The 18085-nt window shown below is 35.8% G+C and overlaps 1 protein-coding gene across 11 annotated transcripts in view; it reads left to right on the top strand.

The window, feature by feature from the left end:
* The window catches only part of PCDH7 (protocadherin 7), a 286621-nt gene that overhangs the window by 70044 nt on the left and 198492 nt on the right, over positions 1-18085 (top strand). The window contains exon 2 of one of the 11 annotated variants that reach the window (XM_075752352.1): positions 13618-14235. The exons of the other annotated variants lie outside the window; for them this stretch is intronic. Within the exon in view, the coding sequence (XP_075608467.1) occupies positions 13618-13776 (159 nt within the window). The 3' untranslated portion in view covers positions 13777-14235. Of the gene's footprint in view, positions 1-13617; positions 14236-18085 lie in introns of those variants that run through there. 11 annotated transcript variants of the gene reach the window in all.

Raw genomic sequence — 18085 nt, 5'->3', positions numbered from 1 at the left:
TATGTATTTTGGGTTGTGTCCCAAAGTTACTGGGCTAGGGTTTGGGGTTTTTTTGGTGAAGATTGCCTGCTGAAACTCTTCATGAAAGAAGTGCAAAACTTAACCAAATACTTACATCATCATAATTGTTATGGATTAGGTATTTGACTAAAATGAGAGACATGCAGTGATCAATGTATGTACTTAAAAAATACTGTTATTAATATTATAGTTTCTGTGTTTTCAGGCAACTAAACATAGTAGTGGAATATGACTTAAAGTTTGCTTAGATCTTACTGTCTTTCATGTCTTTTGGAGGATGAATTCCAGCCTAGCAAACCTAACGAGATTCCTCCCCTATTACACACAATGTGATGTACGAAGCATAAAGAGATGAAGCCCTTTCAGGATGAACCTAGATATGAGTATAGGAAAACAGCAGAAAGGAACTAAGGAGGGCTCAGTTTACATAAGCTAGGTGTAAGAAAATTAAAACTGATGGATGTATATTCTGCAAATGTTTCAAAGTTAATTCTGTCAATGTTTGTTATGTTTATCTGTGATTTCCACCCACAAAACAGAGACAAAACAGCTGTTCTAATTGTTATGAATAATTTACCTTTTTGTTTCAAAAGCACTGATATTTGTAGTATAGGTAAAAAAAAAAAAAAAAAAAAAAGAAGAAAAAAAGATGTGCTTTAAAAGAAATGGTAAGCAGAATACTTTCATAGTTCTTATGATGAAACATTCCCCGTTCATAGCCTATATGACAGCTCTGGCAACATTATAAATCTTTCCAACCTTCTTATTCCAATTTAGCTATACTTGTGAGGATATATGTTGAGGGCATCTTAAGCATAAAGAAAACAAAGATGCTAAGCTGTAAAACAAATATGACAACTAGCATTTTTAACCTGTATGGATTTGGAAAGGATTTATACTGTATATCAAAGGGTAATTCCTCCGTGCCTCTCTGCTGTTCATGAAATTCACCAATGATTTTTTTCTCGGTGCCAGGATTGTTCTGTTCTGTTTCTCAACTCTTATATTCTAGAAAGCTACCTAGTTGAACAATTGAATATTTAAGAAATGTGGAATATTGTCCATATTGGCATATATAGACTCTCAGAGTATTTGGCAATTAGATTTATGTTCTAGTGTAGTGCTACAGAAGAATCTCGGTCTCATCATTTTCCTGCTGGAGCAGCAGGGAAATCTATGGAAATAGCATATAAGCCCTTGGCAGCCAGGAGTAAACAGTTCTTCTGCCACCCTTTCTTTGTGTTTTAACTGCAGACATACTGATTAGCCTGTAAGGATGCTTAGGTCATACCTATGCTCACCTTTCATAGAATCATGGAACGGTTTGGGTTGGAAGGGGCCTCAAAGACCATCTAGTTCCAACTCCTTTGCCATGGGCAGGGACACCTTCCACTAGACCAGGTTGCCAATTAATGACTTAATTCTGGACTTTAAGAAATTAGGAGATTTTTGGGAAGTTGGAGGCCAAGAAGTCTTAAAATAGGTACAACAGGAACAAAGTGAAACAGAACTTGAAGGGAAGAAAGAAACTATCCTCCACTCCACATCAGGAGACAAAGACAAATAAGTAAATAAATGCACCAATAAATAAATAAAGGTATATAATGAAAATATGGGACAAAAAAATGAAAAGGTATTTTCTGATTCCTTATATAGTCTTTAAATGACTTTGCAAAGGAAAAAAAAAGTCTCATTAACATCTAAATTGGTAATGAAATGGGGCAAGTGCAGTCCTGCTGTCACCGTACAATATCATCCCCTTTCAGTTTTTAGTTTATTGCTTGCTATTCAGGATTTATTTACTTTGAATTTTAAAATGAAATTAAAGAATAAGAGCAAGAAATTAGGTATTCATTTTGGTCAGAATGATAGAAGTGAAGTTTGAAACAGCCTCCCATACAGTGATACAAGCATAAGCAAAGGAGCAGAAAAATGCTTCAAAGGGTCTGTAACTCTTGGAGCAAAGGAAGTAGTGTATTTGTTGATGCTTCTCCTTAGCCCACAGAAACTCTATACCTCGTAATTAGGGCTTCGTGTGCCTGCGGGGAGGGTACACAGCCAGGGAGCAGCCTTTATGCACAGCATGCTACCCTAGCAACCTGATAGATTTCCAGCAGAAATGTGTATGTGAGTTAATGCTGATCTTTGCAGAGTTAACCCATTTTTGGAGAGAGAAGTATGCACAGCTGTGTGGACTAGCCAGCATAGTATGGCTTCTGAAATCCATAGGAAAAGAACTCGGGCAGTGTATGTTCATATTCAGTATACGTACCTGGGTTTTTCTTCCCTCATCCACCAGATCCCTGTGTGGAGAGTAATGTGACATCAGCCACATGAGGTGATGCTCACTAACTGTGCTTTTGACCTGTCCTAGGTTTGCCATTTATTTCTCACCCTAGCGTGATATGACCTTTGAGTGTGTATTTTTCACAGTTACACTAGATTAGCCTTTTTAAAAGTGAATTTCTGTTTGCCATTCTAGTATTTCAGAAGAACTCTGAAGAACTTTTTAAGGGATAGTTGGCTTTAAAACATCACGTTATAAACTTTGGCTACCCAGGGTCAGATTTACACAGCTGTCCAAGCTGCAGTGGTGGTGTGGCTAGCAGACAGAAAAAGCCATCTGAAGCTGAGCTCTGCCCGTCCCAGCCAGAGCCCTAGGACAAATTCAAGTATGAGAAAAGGTAAATGAGCACAGAAGTGAGAGAGAAAGGGGTGAGGAAAGGAGAGGAAGTGCTGTGTCTCACTGAGAACTGACTCCAACAGCAATAGCTGGTTGGGACCAGAACGTTCGTACCTCCTGTCCTTACACTTTCCTCCAGTCAGAGCTAGAAAAACATCACAACTACAGAGTGAATAGCATGTATGTGTCTTGTGGCTGTGCTAATCTCATTCAGTATTTTAAAGGCATAGAGTATAATATCCCTCGTGGGTGTGCAGAGGGTGGGAAATGGCTTAATGGTCAAGTGTGAAAGAGTAGGACTGTGGAGGAGACAGTTTTCTGAATTTCTGACAGGCTGTAGGGACTATTTGCAGCTTGTATAATTTAATTTTGAACCACCAGAGGAAGAATTTATGTGCACAATTTCTGCTGTTTTCCATCCCCAAAGGAAAGCATCGCTGCATCACAGTCTGCCCAATCATCTGATATCCTCATTAATCAGCAGAAAAAAAGATACGTGTGATAGGAAGCCTATGTTCGCATACAGTCTCAATGATATAAATCTGTAAAAATTATGATTTTAGCTGTCAATTTTATTGGTAGAGCAATGAAAATACTTTCACCGAGATACTTGAGTACAAAGCTTTGAGAGTCATATACAGCAGGGAGTTAAGATTCTAGCTTTACTGAAATTCAGTGGGTTTGTCAGAAATAAAAAGTCAAGAGCATCTCACTGAAAGCTTCATCTTTCCTTGTATTAGCATGTAAAACCTTAAATTCTGTCAGTGCATTCCAGTTAGGACCCCTGAATTCTTTCCTTGGATTTAATAATCTAATTTAAGGGAAAATTGTTGAAGAAAACTATTTGGCCTGTATCCTCTGTTATTTTCACTGAATATTGGAATATTATTGGTAGAATTCATAAAAAAAAAGACTATCACTTGGACTGCATGAGAAGCGTTGTTGGGTTTTCTTAATAATGGAAAATGATATACCTATATTATTCAATTTTTGGTTTGCACCTTAAATACTTAAAATTAACATTCAAAGTGACATTTTTGTCTTGTAAGTTTGAAACCTTCATGAATACAGTCTAAATGAAATTTATACTAGTGAAGGGAAGCCTTTCATGTGGTATTAATCAGTTGCTATTCTTGTTCAAAATGTCTAACTAATAAGAACATAATCATTGCTATTTAAACTAGTTCTGTCCCCTTGAAAACAACACATTAAAATAAGGAACTATTCATCTCACACCTGGGTAAGTTCATCAGGCAATTAAACATGGAAGATACAATTACTCTTTTTCCTCTTCATCATAACATATATAACTATGGAAGTTAATTTTCTTGTTTTCAAAATTAAGACAGATATCTTAATAATAAAAAGTGCATTCTGTATGTTTCTGGACACCTGTATATTTATTCATATTAGGCCTAAAGCCTTCTACTACCACAGTGATGAGGATATGTTGTGGGTTTTTTCCTCTTTTTATCACTAAGTCTCTCACAGGTCAATACTTGATGGAGTTTACTATCTACATCCTTCTCCAGTAACATGCTTTAGATTTTTGCATTGTCTCAGTCTCCTTCAAAAATTGTTTCTGTTTGGCAAGAGAGTCTAACAGCCCTGCATACTTTCTGATTCAACATTTGTGCTTGTATGATACCAGAATATCAGTGTTCACACTGACCCTGAACTTAATTATTCTTTACAGATTTCTTCTGTCATTGTAGCCAAATTTTCACCAGAGCTGTTGTTCCCTTTCTCATATATAACCTGAGGACTGAGAATTCTTTGCCTTTTTCCCAGACTGTACCATCTTAGGAAATTGATTTCTGAGTCCTTTGTCAAATGTTGCTTTCTGCTTTTCACAAACACCAGTAATTACCACTAAAATTCATTAATTGCCACTCTGGTAATGGCAGCCTGATGCTTGTACTTTTCAATTGACTCCCATTCACATTCCAAACATTTTAAAAGCATTTCAAACATGCATCTATCTTCATTTGCTTTGCTTCTCATCCAGTTCCTCTAACACCTGCCCCATCCTTCCTACAGAGTCGTGCCTGCTGGTGTGAAAATATGTTCTTCTGCATAGTTCTGTGAAACAGCCTACTTGCATTTCTCCTTCTGATCAAACCTTAATTGCCTTTCCAGACTTAATTATAAAAAACCTACTTTTTCCATTTTTTTTTTATTTCATTGGCCTTTATTTACGCACATTTGCTTTCTGTAATGCTGTTATGCAAGTATGTTATGTTGTACATACTTCTGTCTGGTTTGCTATTCTAATACATGTATTTTTAATGGTGCAGGAAATACATGTGGTAAAAATTGGACTGCCACTGTTTTGACTCCATCTCTGTATTTGAGGATGGCTGATCTTACTAAAATGTATAGCAAATACACTACTATCTATGGTTCTGTTCTGCGTGGGGGGAGTTTGCGTGATACAGCAAGTTTCATCTTTTGGCAGGAGTGCCTCCGCTGTGGCAGCACTGCTACATGCGATTTTACCTTTGCTCATGTCTTCAAACTCACCTTTCAGAAGTCAATACTGCAACAGGAGAAGAGATAAAGGCGTAGAGTTTGAGAGCACTTTAGGGCACTACATAAATCACTGAAGCAATTCAGCCAAGGCTGCTGCTGCAGCCTAACAAGACTGTGGGATTACCAAATTACAGTGTATGTGCTCACAGCACTTTTATGAAAATGAGTCAGTGGGGAAGGGTTGGAGAGGACTGTTTCAAATACAGTGACTGAGCTGAAACACAAACTGAGTGTGTATCCTCTAGGTACGGGGAAGATCTTCGCTGGGCTTTTTGCTTATGTTTGACATTTCTTAAGGGCCAAAAGCAAAAATAAGCTATCACGTATGGATTCAGAATAAAGTCTTAACTTTACCTACAGCAAGATTGTGTGGAAAGAAACACAGGATAAGAGCATTTAAGACAGATCCAACTTGTAATTTCAGTTGTATTGAGCTAGTAGAATTTTAGCCTTGCATATATGGCAATTGTGAAAGAATTACAAATACCTTTTTGGTAGTTTCTTGACAAGCATTTGCAGCAAACTTGTCAGGTTCCCTGTAGGACCTGCTTTCTGTAAAATGAGAGTGTTGCTTCACTGTATTGCAGAGACATTCTCAGCGTGCCGACATCCCTCTCCTTGCCCATACTTGCTTCGGTTCAAATGATGTACTACACATGTCTCATTTTACATAGAATGGAGATCAGGGTATCCCTGTCGTAAGACATTTGAAGTTTTTCATGCAATCTGCACTATGAAACAACATGCTGTGAACTGCAGAGATCACCCTGTTGTGCATCTTTCAACTGGTGACATTATTCCCTGTTGTCAGCAAGGTTGACAGTTCTTGCCTCAAATCAAGATTTGTTCTGTTGCTGAAAAATGTCACTGCAGTACTTTGGACGTGCGGCTCCCATAGAACCGAGGTAATCCTTTCTGTGGCACGTTACGTAAATGCAGTTGGCTTATGCTGCTTTTTTAGAAGCTACAGAAACCATACTGTTATTTTGAAAGTTAGAAAACTTTGTACTTAATTCTGACATTCTGAGTTTTTTCCCAAATTGCATTCCAAGGTCTGTTTCTGTCTGAGCACTTGTTGAGCATGTAGATCTTATGATCAGGTGTAGTTTGCGTTCTCTGCACTACTAATATCAAAGTCATCATTTTTCAGTGTGTTGTGGGATTTTCAGGATATAAAGAGACTGTATGAAGTGGTAATTGTTTCATATGACAAACTACTCTTATGATGCTCTTAATTATTATATAATGTTTTAATATTTAATCATATTTTATTTAGTATTATTGAATGCAGCATTAACATGCTCTTTAATAATTATAAGGGTTTTTTTGTGAAGTTTTACATAATGCTTTAAAGTATTATAAGGCTTTTATATATCTTTAAGGTTTTTAAGTATGATAGGTCTGAGGGTGTACAAGCATCTGATTGCTCATTAATACTTCTGCTGGCATCAAGATGAAATGCAGAATCTTTTCTTAAGAGTCCATAAAGGGAGACTATACAGGCAGCTGTCTTTAGATAATGTGATCTTCGCTGAGTTTAAAAAGCCATTTAGGTCCGTATAGAGAGGAACAGGCCTGTAAGATGAGTTGTGTCCGGCAAAAGCAGAATTGCAATTTACGTCTCTTCTGCTGTGCCATTAATTCCACTGCACTTTACTGACAGATCTGAAACAATCACTGCCCTTCTCACTAGCAAGTGATGGCAAGAAAAATTCAGTAGTTTCTTATCTTCTGGAAAGCTGAAAGAACTACTTATGCTACCTAATTGGGAGTTGGGATAATCCAAGAAAAAAGCTTAATTAATTACATTTTAAAAAAGGAAAATAAACCTTCTTTTCCTCCTTTCAGTCACAGCAGTAAAATATAGTGGTGTCAGCAGACCGTTCCTGTTTGGTCTGCTTGGCCTGTTAGAAATCCCTTTACACATTTTCCATTGACTTGAGCTCAATGCTGTGAGACTCACTTGCCTCCTTCTGAAGAAGAATGGTATTAAAGGCTATTTTCTACTTTTTTGTACCTTTATCTTTCTAGGTATTGCATCACGTGTTTAAATCTGTGCGTAGCTCCATTGGCTTCCATGTGGTTGTTCTCTTGCTGAGAGTTTAATACATATGTAATGCTGGGTCCCTGTTACTTGCTTTTATAAAGTCTTCATGGATTTGCAAGGAGATGACTTATCTGATTTCTCAAATTTAGTAAATATTCCCATATTAAATCCTATAAGTGCTATAAATTTAATCATACTTTTGATTAGAAAATTAAAAAGATGTTAATTAAGGTTAATAAATAATAAATAAATAATGCAAGCATAAAAGCAAGCAAGATAGCGAAAACTAATTGCAATGTTGCGAAAACAAAAAAACTGCTTTATATTGATAAGTATTTCCTGCGTTGTAAATCATTTTGCATTTTAAGCATTAAGTAAATGTTGGATGAGGAATTTATTTATTTATTTATTTATTTATTTTCCCTGGGGATGACATTGAAATGTGAGCTCATGTAAAATACTGTTTAGTTCAAAAAGCAATTGACTTTTTTCATGAAATGACAGATTGAAAATCTTGCCATATCTATCTGAAGTGAAGAGTATAACCTGCAGACTGACCTGGTACAGTAACTATGTATATTTCAATACTAGTTTGAGATGTTTAGTCCTATAGTAATAGAAATGCAGATTTCATAAAAAGGCATAAACTATGATGCTTAATGAGGTACTAAGGCACATCCTGTTTTCAAGGAAATCATGAGTCACTGAAATGTTGCACAGGATTCAACAAAGATAAAATCAATTCTTTATTTTAGATATACTGAGAACATGCTTTGTTGAGTCTATGTTAATCTTTTTGCAGCTTTCCCTTCCTGTGTAACCTGAGGAAAAAAATTCTTCTTACCGTACCAGTTCCTGCTTCCTGCTCATTAAATGTCTTTTAATTCATTTTATCCTTCCCTGCACTGTTTATGTTTGAAATGGAGTCGAAGTTTCATCTAGTCTGTCCCTTCTTTGATAGTGACACTCCTTTTTTCCCTTCTGCTACACACTATGCTTTGCTCAGCTAAGATTTTCTCTTTTCCATTATTGGGCTTTTATTTGAAATCTGGCACCTTGCAGTTGCTTATGTTTATCATACTAGAAATGGCTTACTATTTTTTTTTTTTTGACTGTGAAGGTAAGGCATAGATATTTTCAATATATAGAAGTTGTTTTAAAAATACAAGTGTATACTAATAATAGAGCATTTTTCCTTATTCAAATGTATACTATTTATGAAGATCCTCCATAAAATGTATAATACAAAACTTTCAGTAAACTTACAAAACATTTTAATCATGGATTCCTATTTTCTTAGGAATTTTGTTCTTGGTTTCTTTCCAGAGATGATTTTAAAAACTCAAAATAAATTGCTTTTAAAGTATGAAAAAGGAAACTAAAAAATTTTACATATGGTCTTGGTTTTGGCAGGGATAGAGTTAATTTTCTTCCTAGCAGCTGCTATAGTGCTGTGTTTCGGATTTAGGATGAGAATAACGTTGATAAAACACACTTATGCTTTAGTTGTTGCCAAGCAGTCAAGGACTTTTCAGCTTCTCATACTGGCCTTTCAAAGGGGAGGGTGAGGGACACCCAAGAGACTGGGAGGGGACACAGCCAGGACAGCTGACCCAAACTGACCAAAGGGATGTTCCATACTGTATGATGTCGTGCTCTGTATATAACTGGGGGTTGGCCAGGAGGTGGTGCGACTTGGGAACTAGCTGAGCATTGGCTTCAGGTGGTGAGCAGTTGTGCTGTTCATCGCTTGTTTTGTATATTCTTCTATCATCATCATCGTCATCATTATCCTTTTCTGTCCTATTAAACTGTCTTAATCTCAACCCATGAGTTTTACTTTTTTTTACTTTTTGTTTCTCTCCCCTATCCCACTGTGGGGAGAGTGAGCAAACAGCTGTGTGGTTGTTCTAGCTGCTGGCCAGGTTAAACCATGACAAGTCTGAAGGAATGAAAATAAATTCAGAATATATTTATAGAACTACATACCTATATAATAACTAGAGGTAAGAATCACCAAGAATAAATAAAAATTAAGAACATGCTTAACACCTATTTTTTAATTATTTTACATATTTTTCCCATTATATTTTTATTTCTTCTTATCTTGTAGTCTACATTTTTTAATTCTTCTTTGTGTATAATGTTTATTTGCCATTCAAGGAAAACTTTCAAAAAGGTCTTTTGACATTTTTTCATAATGTTTCAGCAAAATTGATTCACATGTGAAGACAGAGGGTGTTTTGGGGGTGGGGGAGTGATTTTAACTAGATATCTACATCATAGGTTTAATTTTCACCTCCTTAAGTGGGTGAGATGACATTCACTAGTTAATATGCAGTTTTCTAACTGACAAGATTCTTCTAAGAAAACAGACAAGTAAACATGAATTCTGAGTCATGATACACCATTCAATTGTGCAAACAGCATTATGACAGAATTTAATATAAAATTTGAATCATAAAATTCTTAGCTCTTTTCAATGTTAATAAATCACATATGCATTTTAGTACTCTGCACAGTAGCAGACATGGCCAAAATAGTTGAAACAATAAAGATCTTTTGTTTACAGCTGAATGGAGAACCCCTGGACACAGATGGAGAGAATTTTATAAAGGATGATATTCTAAGAGCACATTAGTTTATTTTCTACAGGCACATAAAGTATATAAATTATAACAGGACAATTTGCCAGTTTACATACTCATGTACTTATTTAGAACACATTTTAAAGACTTATGTTTAAATCCCTGTTACTTTCCTTTCCAGGCTAATTTTTTAATTCAATGTAAAATTCAATGAGCTTATGTATTTTTTTTTTCTTGATTCAGAAGTATTCAGTCATAGACCAGGGCCTATTATTCCAGTCACATTAAAAACAAATGTCTTATGGGTAATGAAGGCAATTTTTACTGAGAAATGAGGATCATAAGCTAATGATTCTACTAATAAAGTTGTCATTAAATCTTGACATGGATTAGAAAAGCAAAAGATCCAAAACACTGCAATGTTAAACAAACATTTCAAGAAAAATTGTGCTAGTTTGATAACTGTTGGGGGTTTTTCCCCCCATCTCTCTTGGAGTAATCTTACAACAGTCATTCTGTATGTTCTATAAATGCATATAAAGGCCTTTCCTGAAGGAGGTATTCAACTAAAACAGATATTATTATTCGTATGCTATATGCATAGACTTCCTTCAGTTTAAATAATCTAGATTGCTTTTCAGTGGTTACAAAAAGTTCTTAAAGGGTATGGTTTAGTTTACCATATATAAGTCAAAGTTATGTATGAACAAGTATGAATAAATTCTAACTGCACTGAAAGTCCAGAACTGAATTAAGTTAATTCAGTAGCTTAAGAAGTCTATTGAAAATTATTCATTCACACACACCCGCCTTGCTTAGCCCCAGCAAAAGGGTAGCTTCTGATAGGGATAATAATACAAATTTTTATATTAATGGTAAATATATCAGCCTTTGTTTTACAATATATTACTCCATCTAGTATATGCTTAAAAAGGAAGTATAGAAGTATACACATTTTGACTGGAAGAGTTGTAATGAACCTTCAAATACAGCTGCACTTCAATATCTATTGAAAATCAATTTTATTTGGAAAGTTAACTACCTTCAGCAGTGTGAATACCTATTATTATTTTACTGGAGGTTGGAAATCTGACTGAAATGCCTTCTTGTAAAGATAATCAGGAATACAAAGGGATAATTCATGATAGCACTTTCACTCATTTTTAGTCTTTCACATTTTAATAGTTGTTTATCTATATTTATGGGTTTTGTGGGGGGCTTTTTGTGGGTTGGTTTTTGTGTTGGGTTCTTTTGTTTGGGTTTGGGTTTTTTTTTCATAATGCAGATAAATTTCATCCTCACAATTAACTTTCCTAAGAGAGAAATATTTGAATTTCCTGTGCTTTTGGAATGCCTTATCCCTAAGAATTCTTCATAAGGAAATCAAGTGTGGGATCAGGGAGGACCTTACATTGTATTGTAGAATTAAACATTTTTGTAATTGGCATTCTAAAATGGAATTTGTAAATGTAAACTATGCATTGACCATATACCTGTTCATACACCGGTCTTCAAAACCCATTGGTTTTAGCTATAAACAAAACAAGGTGATGTTTTCAAATTTTATATAGCCAAATCCTACAATACAGCTTGGCAGAGCAACCTTTGGCCTTAAAATCTTGTCTGTAAAGAACTCTTCATGGGTAAGTGTAATTTCCATCAGCAACATATACCCATTAGATTAACATTTTGTCATAATTGTTACTGATTTCCATGGAGTGATATGTTAAGTTCATTTGTCAGTTTATTGTTTCAGTGATAGATATTTGGAATTGTCTTGGCCTGGTGATGATGTGGGGATGGAGTGTATGAAGAATTAAATGCTTATGTTTGGTGGTTATATGAGAGTTTCACATTGTTAAGATGTAATTTAAATAGACAAAGTAAAAATAGAATTCCATGCCTTTTGTAACAAGGGCAAATTAAATGATTCATCTGCAAATTTCATGTCCCCGAAGTAAGTGAAGGAAGAAGTTATGTTCTATAAATAAATAGGTTCAATGTGGGTTACAAAGTCTTTTTTCTGAAAGGCAAAATGTTAAAATTTGAGAAAGTTTCCCCTGATAAGCTACATGATGACCAAATTCAGAATTGCATTTTGTGAAATAATTCTTATATTTTTTTGTAAAATTCTTTACACAAACCCTGATAATTTTCATTTCAGCTTCACTCATCACTGTCCGTCAGCACATCAGAGAGTTTTCCTGGCTAGATTTGGTCACTGGATGATTCTCTATGTGCACATTCCCTGTGAGACACCAGCACCTACTGTGGGTTGCGCAGCTAGAAGGCTGCTGGATTTACCCTCCTTGGAGCTGTGGAGCAATGTGCGGGGGTTCTCCACACTAGCGTAGTGTTCCACTATCCAGTTTTAAAGAAGATTACATGCTGGTCAGCAATCCTACGATTGCTCCTTCATTCATCACCGTTAAAGTGAAAATGAAGTATTCATAGGCAATACAGTGACAAGGACATATAAAGACATATTTGCACAGAAGTGGAAAGCTAAGCGTGCCTGTATCCACCTTGTATTTTTATTAATTGCCAAGGTCACTTGGCTGAAGATTGAGTTCTTATGCCTTAAATGTCACATCTTCATTTTGCTTTCACAGATTGCAGACCCACACGTTTTTTCGTACCTCAACTCCATCTTTGACGGTTATTGAGTTATCTCTATCATTCCCTCTTTTCCATAGCTCTCTACAAAGCATGATAATAACATGACAAGTTTTGCATGAATGCAGAGTCATATGATTTTGATTTTGAAGAATATACATCTATATTAATAAAGGCAGTTGGGGGTTTTAAGCCATTTTGAATAAGCTAACTTCAAATGAACCATCATGAAAAGCGTGAGGACAGAACAGCAGGAATATAATCAAAATGCGTTAATCTAAACTACTCAGTATTTTTTCTGCTAGCAGTTCCAAGAACTGGAAAGATAAATATTCTGATAGAGGGTTTATTGTTATTTTTATTATATAATGAGACAGGGCTGGCAACTAGTTTCAACTAATTCAGTTAAGACCTGTCTGCTTTCAAAGCTACTTCATAATGGTGAGAGAGAATATTTCCCTCATGACATGTGTTCTTGTGGTCCTTGCTCTGAAGTGCTTTTGTTCTTTCATGTACATACTGAGGTAAGCAGCTGTTTGCGACTCTTCAGCAACTGTGATTGAAACATTGTTTTACAGGAAAGCAGGAGAGATTCTCTTCCCATGAAATGAAAAGTGAAGTTTGTACATTTTAACTGTCTTGAGGGACTATTTCCAGTTCCCTCTCATCTGTCTTATTGTAGTAACCATTTAATGTTATAATAACACAATACATTATGACAACCATAAAGTCTTAACAACAGGCTTTATTGTGCTCAGCATTCTCTATGGCTGCAAAGTTGGAAAATGAAGATAAGGCTGTGGAGGCCTTATCCATGCTTCAAATTTTCATGGAGGCTGGATATTGACTGATTTTTATACAGATTTTATATCAGTTAGTTATTTCACATAGGAGCATGATATTTCTCCCAATGGAATTGTATAGCATTAATATAGGTGCAGTTCTATCAGCTTGCAATAGCTTTGGTGGCTCACATTGAAAGATATTGTCCCTTTCCTTACAGCTGGATTGGTCTGGTTTCTAATACTAGTATATCTACATCTACACTTTAGCTAAGCATGGCTTTAAGTACACAGGTATTATTAAAGGGATCAAGCTTTGTGTGTAAACAAAACTAGTCTTTTTTTCAGGAGAGGCAATCTTCATCCATAACTGTGTCACGGCACCTCTCTGCCAGAAGAGCTCACTCCATGAGGGTGAGCCTCAGAAACAGCCAAGCAAATTCTACATCCTCAGAAACAGAGCAGTTCTGCTTCCTTCAGTGCACTAGACACCTTTCTGGGTTCTGATAATGCTATATACTTTTTCATTCCCCTCTAGCCAGGTTTAAAGAACGGAGCCCTGAACATAGTTTATCAGAGACTAGCTTGAAATGACAATACATTACTTCACTCTGATTCAATTCATTTAGAGATTAATAATATGATAGCTCTTATTTTAATTAAAAACCACTTCATTTCTTTCTTTTTTTTCCCCATATCTATTAAGAAAACAAGGAAGACAGAATTTCTATTGTGAAGACGCATGCATTAATATATTTAATAAAATCTCTTAAATTTTTGTCATTGCTCTTAAGCAACCAAGATAGCTTTACAGCCTATCTCCTAAATCTTTTGGCCTGGACAACATAGCAGCACAAGTGTATTAGTCGAGCAATGCATGGAGATCTTTCCACATTTACCTGTCTTTAGATAAAGCATACGTGTGTACAGCAAATCACTATCATACTCAAGTGCCAGTTAAATCTCACTGAAGGACTTTGACTTTTTACAGAGTGATGAAGCTCGTTCCCTATACACAACTGCTAGTCTTGTCAAAGTGGCAGTAAATTGCCAGAGCCATTTTTATAGTCTGACAATATTTTCCAGAGGAGGCAAGATCTCCTCCATAGTCTTGCTATGTAATCTACATGCAGAGAAGGACAAAAAGAAGCAGATGGCAACTTCTCCTACTTACTTTCTGCAGCCACACGCTGGAGTACCACAGACATGCTGTCTTAATGCTACACATTTTGGCAGATGGCAGCAACAATGTTTAGCCTGTATATATGACAGAGTTATAATGCAAATATATCCAGTTAGGAGAGTATTTGATGTGGTAATGATGGAGAGCAAAGTATCTTTCTAATGTTCTCTGGCATCTGTATTTTCTATTATTTAGCTGACACAAACTAGAAAAAAAAAACCCAACAAACTATCTAATGCACCTTCTTTTTCTCTGAGCACTGCTGGGTCAGAACCTCACTCAATACAACATGAGTGGATCAGTCCCTGTAGACATGTGAGAATTAATGAAACAACAATATTGATTAGCAAGAGTTTAATAAAGCTTTTTTGCAATGAAAAGTCTTCAATAGGAAACTTCAAAGGAAGAAGGGATACATGTACAGTGTCTGTTAATTACCGTGGTATTACAGTCGTGTCTGGACTGAAAAGCATCTGCTGTTGCAGTATTACTTAACAGATTTAAAGATAAAGAGTGAGTAAGAGTATGGCGTACCATAGAGGTTTTCTTATGGGAAATAATGCAAAATATGGTTTACGTACTGAAATAAGAGCATAGTATTCCACATAGTACTCCTCATGTGCACTCCCTTGCTTATCCATACAAATGAAAGAACATACAAAAGAGTGCATTCTCAGCATCAGTGTTTTTTGACATCAGTCTCTGTTCACATGAGTAGCTCCATTGACTTAATGGGTCTATTCATGTCAAAAAAGATTTCTCATGTGACCATAGTTTGCAGGGTTTCTCCCAGGTTCTAAAAGAGACCTTTATAGCAGTGCAAATCAGTAAGTAAGGGAATTATGTGTTGTTTCTTACTACAGAAGCCTTTGATTTAAAAAATTTGGTAATCTGAGCCAGGTTGAAACTAATTACTTGAGGCTTACTTAGGACGAAAATGTGTAAGTGGTAAAGAATGCCGATCGACACGAGTGACCGAGCTCTTTGAAAATGTGCTTGCCCTCTTCTTCCTTATAAATGAGATTCAGGTGTAATTATTGTTTCCTAATACTATTCATCTTCATGATGAATGACACACATTAATGTACAGAGACTAATTTGTAATTGACTTCTTTCTTGTAGTGGTTCTGTGTTTCTGACAGGTTGAAGAGGGGCAGGAAGTGTACAAAGTTACAGTATCCAGGGCTAACCCATGGAAATACTTGCTGAATAGTGTAAAAAGAGAAGGAATAATGGGGATAATAAACTGCATATTCCAGAGGACTATTTATGAGCTTTCTGAGGTTTCTGAGCTGTTCTCTGATGTTCAGCTTAAGTAGTAAATTATGAGAACAGTATAATGGCAAATTACACAAAAATTTACTTTGAAATATATCAGCTAATGATAAAGCTATCAACTTTTAAGTAAGTTCTAAGAATATAAAATTAAAACTTCAGAAATACACTGTAAGTCTTTATTTCCAAGACTTGGTATTATGGATCTAACTCATCAAATTAACACTGTTGATCTGAAATTCAGCATCAATGGAAGCCAACAGAAAGACTCCATAGATTTAGTAGGCTTTTCGTTAGACACTTGTTTCACTAACAATCCTGGCTAATTAAACCCTTTGGTAGTAAAACAAAGATCCCATTAGCAGCACTGCAGTTCCAAAGAGTGTAAAGTTAGATATTTACTCTTGTGTCTGGCATTTGTTAGCTTGCTTTTTTTCTTAAGTAGTGACTGAGCTCAGAGTCCAGCTCATTATATTTAAGAACACAAGTGAGGGAGACGGACCACAAGCAATAAGTATTTTTCTTTTCCCTTGAAACTAACAAATCTGCAAGTGTAATATTCTCTCTGATACATTAGGACATTATGTTTTTGTGGAAAATGAAGAGTAGCACTTTGCTTTGAAAAACAATGTTAGGAAAATTGTCCATTAAGATTTTCTTTTCCAATAGGTTCTTTAGATAATGTTGTATGTCTAAATACTTATGCATACCTCATTGGATAGAATCAGTCTTTTCCTCCTCTCTGGAAATTAGTGGTAAAATTTTGGTGAGCAGGATCTTAAAATGGAAATGCTATATGTGAGATGGAGACACATTTTTATCTGTGTATAATATGCCCAGCTACGGAGGTTCTTGCCGTAACTCAAGCATGCTATGAAGATTTCATAGTCTCAGTGTTTCTGGAGATTTCATAGTCTCAGTGTTTCTGGACAGACTCCCAGTTTTAGAAGGAGAGAAGCTGACCAACACTTTGCCAGTGGTAACAGAAGCCTTTAATCAGAGTCTGGAAAATTAATTCTCTGTAAAAGCATCTGGATGCTTTTCCTGCCTTGTAGTCATCTTCATTTGCAGTGCTTTATGCTTTACTTGTGGACTCTATCATAAACTGAAGTTAAAAAAAGAAAAGCAAAAGAAACCTGCTGCCATCAGCAGAAGACAACAGATGCCTTGGTGGGAAATGAGTTTCAAACTGAAAATTAATACAATGAATGGTAGGGCTACAACATGTAGAATGTAGAGTGAATTAAAAAGGGGAAATTGCTCTTTCTACTGAGCAAGCTTTTTGGCATATTTTTATTCATGCATTTGATAACAGTGTTATCCTAACATTGTTCTGCCTGTAAAGCTTTTCCAACCATAATATACAAGAGCTTTGTTTTTCCCTTCACTGTGATGACTCTGTCCTTTGGAATTTTTCATAGCTTGACATGAGGCAGTAATGGTTCTATTAGCTGCACTGTATCTGCTGAGCTTGCTGTTTTCAGGGAGCGTGTCATCACCAGTGCCTTTCTGCAGTTTCCTTATTAGCATGTGCCCTTTACTGACTCTGCAGGAGCTATCACCTAGAATTAAATATTTTCTGCTAGACCTGTCCTTACTCTGTGCAAAATGATTACAATCCATTACACCACCCTTTTGCTGACAGCCAGATACCACTGAGATTACAATAAAATTGCTCCACATTTAAATATGATACTAGCTTGCTGCACAGAGTATTGATAAAAGGAAATGTTGGAAAAAATCCTGTCAGTTCAGTAACTGGTGATGAACTTTTGAGAAGAAAAATGTGGATACTTATTAAAATGATCGTATCACCTATGCTGTAATAGTTGTGATAACCACAATAATGGAAAATGTAAAGCATTCCAATACCTTTTTGCTTCATCAAGATTGCTAATAAAGTGTAGAGTAGCATAGACCTTTAGAAGATACAATAGTTGTAATGAAAAACAAAAGCTTTGAAATTATTCATATTTAATTTTGCTTTTAACAGAAAAGACAAATGAAGTATTTTTCAGCATTTCCTAGTGCAAGATCTTTACATGTTGTCAAAAAACCCCTATGAGCAGAGTATTAAGGTTTTTTTCATTGGAGAAAAAGGAAACACCATAGTTGTCGTTGTTGATTTGAATGTAAACATGTTATTTCTTTTTGGGATGTATTTGTCTTCTTTTCAAACCCTATTCCAATGGAACCTAAAAAGTCTCATTGTACAGTTACCACCACCTCCAGCATGGTAGAAGATTTTGGTGTGAGCTACTCCCAGTGGGGGTAATACTTTTGCTTGCAGCTTCTTTGGAGCTGGTGGGAATTGTTGCTGTGTACGTAAGAGAAGGTGGCTAAGGTCCCCTCAAGTGA

The sequence above is a fragment of the Balearica regulorum genome, chromosome 4, assembly GCF_011004875.1.
Source record: "Balearica regulorum gibbericeps isolate bBalReg1 chromosome 4, bBalReg1.pri, whole genome shotgun sequence".
In the NCBI taxonomy this organism is placed as follows: Eukaryota; Metazoa; Chordata; class Aves; order Gruiformes; family Gruidae; genus Balearica; species Balearica regulorum.
This window is presented reverse-complemented; position numbering and strand designations above follow the sequence as displayed.